The sequence below is a fragment of the Rhincodon typus genome, chromosome 32 (genome assembly GCF_021869965.1).
Source record: "Rhincodon typus isolate 14 chromosome 32, sRhiTyp1.1, whole genome shotgun sequence".
In the NCBI taxonomy this organism is placed as follows: domain Eukaryota; kingdom Metazoa; phylum Chordata; class Chondrichthyes; order Orectolobiformes; family Rhincodontidae; genus Rhincodon; species Rhincodon typus.
The window spans coordinates 21,006,415-21,014,764 of NC_063363.1; the positions used below are offsets into that span (position 1 = coordinate 21,006,415).

Here is an 8,350-nt window from a genome sequence, read left to right on the forward strand (position 1 = left end):
ATCATGGAAATCTTAACAGCCATGTCAGTCTTGCCTTTGCAAAAATAACTGTTGAAGCTGAAGAGATCACCATTTCAGAATTTCATCTCAGTCTGGTGAGAGGAAGATTAACCCCTGCAAATTATTTTACACTAAATTGATGAAGTGAGGAAAGTTATTGCATGTTTGACTGTTATTACATTTTGACAAGTGCTGCAGCCTGCCAATCAGAGCTTCTCCAGGTTGTGGGAGAATCTGCGAGGCGTATTAAATGACCACCAATTAGTGGAATAGATTTTTTGAGAATATTGCCTGAATCGTCACAGTGTGTTGTGATGTTTGCTTCACAAATCATTACAATTTTTTGTACAGTGCCACCCTGGTAAAGATCATGTTCTTTCCTCACTATAACGTTCAGTGGTCTTCATGAAGACTGTGTTCATTCTTGATTTCTCTGATTGAGTAAAGGGAGCAGCACATTGCTGTAATGTTTCTCTATAATCAATGCATAATCCATTAAGGGTGTGTGTTAACATTGGCAGAAATGGAACTTGGGCTTCTGCTTTGTCTTGAAGACCTGGTCATCAGCCAGGCTGGATTCAAGCCTCCTTTGTATAAGATGCTGAAAGTTGAGTTGCTAAGGTAGACTTTGGAATTTCATTTATTTATTCTTTTAAAATTGATCCTACAGATGAGAGACTCGTTAGTAACTCTACAAAAAGGCATCGGTTTGCGTGATTACAGTTCTGAAACAGACAAACGAGATCGGTTTCACTGATGGGCATTACCAAGGCCGAAGAGGGAATAGTGTGCAATATAGTTATGTATAAATTATATGAATCTTATATATATATATATATAGAAATATATATATGTAGCTATATATATATATATATATATATATATATAGAAATTTAAAAAAGAACACTGGAATCACACGCTGAGTTGGACCTTCAGGACTGCTGCCCCGTCAGCAGAATCACAATTGACAAAATCAAGATCCTTTACTGATTAGAAACTGTGGCAGAGTTAAATCCTGACAGCACTGAAGCATCATGAGAAGACAACAGCCTCGCTAATCTGACTACACACTCCTTGTAAATCCTAGAATGTTGTACTGTAAGCTTTAACATGTAACAAAAGCATGTAATGATTTGTGGGCTGTCTCTGTTGTGGAAGACATGTAAATTGAAATTCCATGTGCTCTGTGTTAAAGTAAGATATTTATCAAACACAAATAGGAGCAGGATGAGGATCTTGAAACTACAGGTCATTGTGCCTGCAAAAACACCATTTATTATTATTAACAGATTAATCAAATGTATTGATTCTGGCTCAATGATGGATAAAGAAACTGTGAATATCTGTATTGGTAAAACTTGAAGACATTCTAAATTACAAGTGACTTGCAGATGTATGGCATGTCAGTCTGTTCAGTTTTAGTTCTACAGTTGTACAGTAGAAAATTGAAAACCTACAGAGAAGTAACTGGAATCGTGATGTGACTGACTTAGATATTTATATTATTGTATATACAGACTAAACAATCTATTATAGGCAGGTCACAGAATGTATAGAGCAAAAGCATATCTGTGTTCTGTAACTCTCATTGCAGCATGTCTAGATGCTGCAAATTGCTCACCTGATGCTCACAGAATGCATGTGTGGAACCTGACTGTGAGGCATTCCGTGTTCTGTGTTAAAAAGATAACAGTTTGCTGCAGATGAAAGTGTCATTATCAGTACCATTAAAGTACTGAGGGAATTGCAGGGGAGTGCAAGGCTGATGAGATGTATGTTGTCACGTTTAGCAGTGCTGCAGAAGTATGCCATGTTCAACTTTTATTTCTACAGTTGTATTGTAGAAAATTTTAAAAAAAAACAGATTAGTACAGTTTTCTTTCTATGTATATATATGTTAATAATTTTGACTGGTTTAATGAGATTTAAATTTCTCAGCAGGAGTCCATAGCTATAAATTATTAAAAGGAGGAGTTAAGGATTTATCTTGAATTTCCCTGTTGGATTTGGCCTAAGGCCAAGCAGGATCTTATTGGGTTCAGTGGGATTTTTAACTTAGATGTCCTGGCATTTTGAAGAACAGAAAACACCCTTCTTGCTGACATAGCACATGGAAGATACAAGGATATAATGTTTAGTGACCAACGCTCGATGAGAGTAGCTCATGAGAACAGAGATAAATGTGATAACAGGAGTGTTGTGCAGGAACACACATGCTGCTTGGTGGAATAGGTCTAGAGAACTGATAAAATGAAGTGGCAACAGCCAAGCACTTTAATCCACCCAGGTCCCAGTATCGTCTTTGAACTCATATATGCTGACTCTTTAAACAAACGTTGGTAGATAATTTGCAATAATATGTGCAAGAATAAAAACCTTGGAAATGGAGGCTCATCTGATGCAAACTGTTTAGAACTAAACAAATTATCTCCTGTTCCCATAGTTCAAAAAAATTAATATTTAAATAGTTTATTTATGACATGTTATTGTGAGCTGACTGAATCGGCAAGTATGGTGCGTAGGTTGATTTGATGCTGAATTGCTTCTTCATCTTGCTCCAAGATTGACCAGCATTGTTGAGCATTCATTTCATTGGCCACTCTGGACTTGACGTGTTTAAAGTAATGTTGGGATATATTGGGGGTGGTAGGGGATTGAATTCTGATGTTTCAGAAACAAAAAAAGTGTTGTCAGGCCTCAGTGCTTTTCAACATGAAATTTATGATAACTTGGTTCCGTAGATGTTCCCTCCCAGAATTGTGGATTCTATTAGTGCTGTTTTATTAGTCTTATGGAAACCAATGTTTCTAAGACGTGTAATGAATTCTGGAGGAAAAACAATGTGCTTGAGAATTTTCAAGGAAATTAAACTTTAGTAACTTACTCCATTAGCGCATCTTACCTGACTGTGTCCCTGCGTGGATAATTCCTAGATTTATAATACATCTGCCAACGTGTACTATGTCAATGCAGTCAGATGCAATAAGATGTGATACCAAAATGAAGGTGCTTTAATATGATTGATACGACCTCTTCTTAAAAGAAATGAATTTCTAAAAAGAACAAAACTTCCTATTAGCTCCAAAGTTTGTGTTGTCAATCTGAAATTATTTAACAATATTTAATAAATTAAAATGAGATGTGTGTGATCGATGAGCTATTTGCATTGTGTAACCACAAATAGCCAGACACATACCAGTGCATTGTAAAATATTGACAGAATATTTCAGTGCAATTCATCCATAAGCCCACGATATATTGTCTTAAGACAGACCCAGCCTACATCCCCCAATCCACTTCAATTGTGGGAAATAGATAGACAGAGCCATGAATAATTCTAATGTAGACTTTGGCTGTTTTGATAAGTGTTGAAAAATTTGATCCAATAACATCGTTATTCTATGAACAGATCACCCTGAGATACTGCATTCACCTTGCTTTTTTGTCGTGCACTGAAACCATGTTTAATGTGAATGGTAGAATCAAATGTCAGATCGTTTGCAGTAAAGTCACAATTCGGACTTGATGGGTTTTTAATGTCAATCACTCCATATGCAGCAGTATCATATTGATAAGCATAGGTTTTGCTTTTTGTACTAAAGTAATTCTTTTAAAATTCTAAACTCATTGCCACATTTTTGTGTTGCCTTTAATACTTGAGACTATATTTTCAATTAAAAATAGTTGAAGAAACATTGGTACTGCAAAACAAAATTGGATATTTTGACACTGTTCAGCTGCTTACTATTTTTGTGCCTGTGTTCAGTATTGCATAGTTTTTCCAGCATATTATTAGTTGAAAGGCTTTCTTAAATCTGCTCAGTTATATGGCATAGATAGTAGGAACTGCAGATGCTGGAGAATCTGAGATAACAAGGTTTTGTTTTCAGAGTTTGCATTATGTATAGCATCAAAGATCAGTTGAGCAGAATTGCAGAAAAGTGCTAGAATCAGGAAATAGTAGTGCAGGCCTGAAAGTAAGTTTGCAAGCCATGAATAAATGAGTGATTGAGAGCATGTGTGCCTGTATCTGTCAGAAGGGAAGAGACAAGTTACTTAAATACATAATTCAAATTCTGTGCCGACAACTGGGTGACACTCTGCGAATCAACTTTGAATTCCTCACATGACACTGTTGAAGCAGTCTAAATGAAAATATATTCCCATTAAACTGGGCTAATCTTCTTAGAATACAGTACCATTCTTAATGTGTTATTCTTACAGAGATATCCCACAGCTATCCAGTTTAAGAAATTGTAAAATGTCCTATATGGATTATCCAAAGTCTTAGGACAAATTCTAAAACAAAATTTATTCTATTGGATGTTTTGTAAAGGTGGATTTTTGTATTTATTTACATGGAATTTACTGACTTAGCTGTTTATTTTATTTCTTACTTTTCTTATAACAAGTGTTACTATGAGTGAAGGATGATTTGGTTTAAATTTGTTGATTCTTTTTTAAGGTAGAACAGTGAGTTTTACCATGATATAGTAATCATTATTGTAATGAAGGTGGTAAAGTGACCCTGTGCTTGAAAATAACTTGTGACCAAAAGAATTCTAAAAGTATAGAACAACAGTAAAATAGATCTGGTCCAATGAATTATAGTAAACATTTTTCGAAGTAATTATTTCTAGTCATTTTGTATTGATATGACACTTCTGAAATCTGTGTATTGATATGACTTAAGAGTTAAATTACATTTTCAGAAACAGTCTCCTGTATTGCAAAACATATTAACAACAAGTAAGTGTGTTTAGGATCCATTTTGACATGCATTGCCTCGTTTACTCTGATCTATATCCAAGTTCTTGAGGGACTTTGTCCACCTTTGTCTCTTGTTTATCCATAAAATGAAAAACCATGATTAGCATATGTTTTAGTGATTCCCAAATTTAGCATAAATCTAAAATCAGACCAAGGTAGATGAAGCACCATTCCTGATAACACAGAGCTATGCTGCATATGGTTGTGTATATGGTATTCCTAATATTGGTCTAGAAACCAAGCTGCACAGCCTGTTAAATTTAGTATAGTAGGTAGAATGTGCATGATGAACACAAGCAGAAAGTTTGCTAGTAGAGTCAAAAAATCATACAGACAAGAAGTCTAACCCTTCCTTCAGACCTCCCACTACAGATTTGGTTTATCCTCAAGGAAGAAATAGAAAATTATGGAAATACTTGGCGAGCCAGTTAGCATATGTGGAGAGAGAAACATAGTTAAAGGTAAAGATTTACAGATGGCAGACAGATCCTGCATCGCCTGCCTCCACTCCTGGAAGGAAAACAGCGACGATTGACAGACGAATAACAAGCTTGTCCTGCAGCAAGAAAGCACGGTGAGCAGGCCACATTACTGCAAAGTGCTACTTCCAGCCCTCAGTTGGGGGAAGTCCCATCTGCATAGCTGGTAGCTCTGAAAGCTAAGTGCCGGAGCAGAGCTCCGTGGTGAGCACTGATAGATTTGAAAGAACCATGAAGAAAGCCCACTGGATCCTACATCCAGGTAAGTTACGCATGGTGGAAGTGGAAAATGAATTTTTAACGCCATGTGGAAGGAGGTGGGCCTCCTGCTGTCTGTGTGGCCTTGCAGATGGATGTGACATTCCTTCCCACCCTTTTAAAACTTTCTTAAAAAATGGGCTGCCAGAATCCCACTCACCTGCTCATCCCAACTATTTTATGTCATGGGTGTATAATATTGGGGGGGGAATTGATCTTTTAACGAGATCAATTGAACACTCATTATTTCTTAACATAAGAAATAGGAGCAGGAGTAAGCCATTCGGCCCCTTAAGCCTGCTGCACCATTCAATATGATCATGGCTGATCCAACACATCCAAGTACACTTTACTGCCCTTTCCCTGTAATCCTTGATTCCCCTACTAATCGAGATATGATGGGCAGGCTGCTGATTTCAGGACCCATTCACCATCTGTAATGGGGAGAACTCAGGTGAAATGAGAAAATGGTGGAGTAGCCATCTGCTCTACTTTATTTGAAACCCCTGTATTGGCCAGACTCTCATTTCAGATTTGCAAACTCATGTTGACATGAAACATTGACATTGTTTCTCATTCCACAGCTGCTGCTGATTTGCTGAGTATTTCCTGCATTTTCTGTTTTATTTCAGATTTCCAGTATCTGCAGTTTGCTGTTTTGTGCTGCTTTTGCCTGAGTTAGCTGGTGCTGGCACCAGCTACACTCAAGTAAAATAAACGTACGGTAATGTAGAGGGTCTAAAAGGAACCACCTGTTATACTCTAATCAATAAGGTTTCAAAATCTATTTACATGTCGAACCAGGAGGAGTAGGAATTCCAATTATGATCCCACATTCAGCACGGAAAGTGAATTGCCATTGTTTTCCCAGTCTTTATCGATGCTGCTGTCTTCCTTTGCTGGTCACCAGCACTAACTCCTACCCTTTAAACCCTTATCTTGACATTTTTTCTTTCCCAATATGATCAATCCCTAATATTGGGCAGCCTCTCTTGTTGTCACAGCAGGTCAATCATTAGTCGTGCTTCACTGTTGACCTGTTTACTATATACTGTACAATATTAATGAGACCTGATGTAGAATAACAGATGTGCCTCAGATCTGAACATTCAGGTGTAGGGGGTTCATGTTGTAAATACCACACACACACAAACAAAAACCTACCACCACCATGCCCAAATACGGTGCACCCAAATTTCTAGGCTGTGGATTTTAGGAGTTTTTTTCACCATTCCTGGCGGAATACGTTTCAACGTTATTTTTGTACACCTACTGTTAAATCTATAATGTGTGCTGTCAATCCACAGTGGTCATCCTCCTTACAAGTTCTTATTACTCAAGGTAAAAGGTGTATTGTTGTATTTTCTTTTCCTTGAAAGTAGTATTATTTCTGAAAAAGTTCGACAACCCATATAAAGTCTTGTGGAGTCATTTATCTTTTGATATTCAAACATCAAACCACATATTGAATTCTCTTTATTGTTAAAATCATATTAAAGGAATTTGTTGTTCAGAGGAGTTCTATGGGCTGAACATTTTCAAAAGTTTGTGGTAAGAGTTTTTTTATTACATTGATTGCCGTCGTGCTACAAGACGTGGAGCGATGATCACTTTACGGTTTGCAGGATTTGAAAATGTGAATATGATGACAGTATAGTTTAAAAGGGACAGTGTCTGCCTCATGTGGGTCATTAAACTCGTTTGTTTCTTTTCAAATAATGCAAAGAATCACAGAAGTCATTATTATTCATTGCTGCACTTTTTTAAACAGACATGGTGCATGAAGAATTGAACAAAATAACTTACTGCAACAGTTGGAGTCCATTACTAGAAAATTAATTCTAATTATTAACTTTACATTGTTACCAACTGAAATGTGCAAAATGTTTTTCATATGTACAGGAATACAGTAGATGCTGTATTGCAGATGTTCTGATAATACTAAATGATTCCTTTATCCCTTTTTTTCTGAATTGTATAAACTCTATATAAATGCATGGGGAATGAACTGGTGTCTGAGGAAAATTCCCCTTTCAAAATGAACCTTCCCATTGTACAGGGTGTCTGCTAGTTGGCTGATGCTGTACTATAATGTAATTTAGGTCAAATAACCATGGTGCCCACTCCAGGCAGATATTTCTTTTTTAAATATGATGCATGTGTATCTGATGCTGCCTCATGCTGGCCTACAGGCTATGCAACCAATGTCAGTTGAAATGAGATAAAATCTGATTGTGTGGCTTGACTATGCCTGATATTATGTAACAAAGTATCACGATGTGCACTCAAATACAAGGTACATTTTTTTAGAACTGTTTTGATCTCCATATGAAATGTAGTTGTAAACTCTGCGCTGTGCGCAGGTTTAGTTTTAATAACCTCACCTACTGGAGTTTAGGTTACTATGGCAACCCACATGTAAGTTAATGTAGACACAAGATATCAATAAAAGTGTTTGAAAAAAAAATGCCTAATACGTCTGTCATTTTGTCTTTCCTTGGTGACATTGGAATATATTTTTGGCCATCAGTTCATATTTCTTACCTGTAATTAGGAGCCTGTATTATGAATGATGAGGTTTACTTGGCCCATTCTCAATCTTTCCATTTGTCTTCAAATCTTTTTCTGTATCTGCTTATTAATGGGAATTTATACATTGATAACGATGCACATGATGATGCAACTCTGACATCAACAGTCAAATACTATTGAGACTCAAAGAGGAGAAAAATGGGAACCCTGCACCCAAGAGCTGAATCACTATTCTGTATATCAGAGTGTGAATACAGCAAACTTTTTATTAACTGACACCTGTGCGACCAGAAGTGTGCCGGTTTATCAAA

At 36.7% G+C, this 8,350-nt stretch overlaps 1 protein-coding gene across 1 annotated transcript in view; it reads left to right on the plus strand.

The window, feature by feature from the left end:
• LOC109913662 (protein Aster-B-like) overlaps positions 1 to 7,942 on the plus strand; it is a 60,320-nt gene extending 52,378 nt beyond the window's left edge. The window contains exon 18 of the mRNA XM_048615529.1: positions 671 to 7,942. Within this exon, the coding sequence (XP_048471486.1) occupies positions 671 to 757 (87 nt within the window). The 3' untranslated portion in view covers positions 758 to 7,942. The remainder of the gene's footprint in view (positions 1 to 670) is intronic.
• The last annotated feature ends 408 nt before the right edge of the window (positions 7,943 to 8,350 follow it).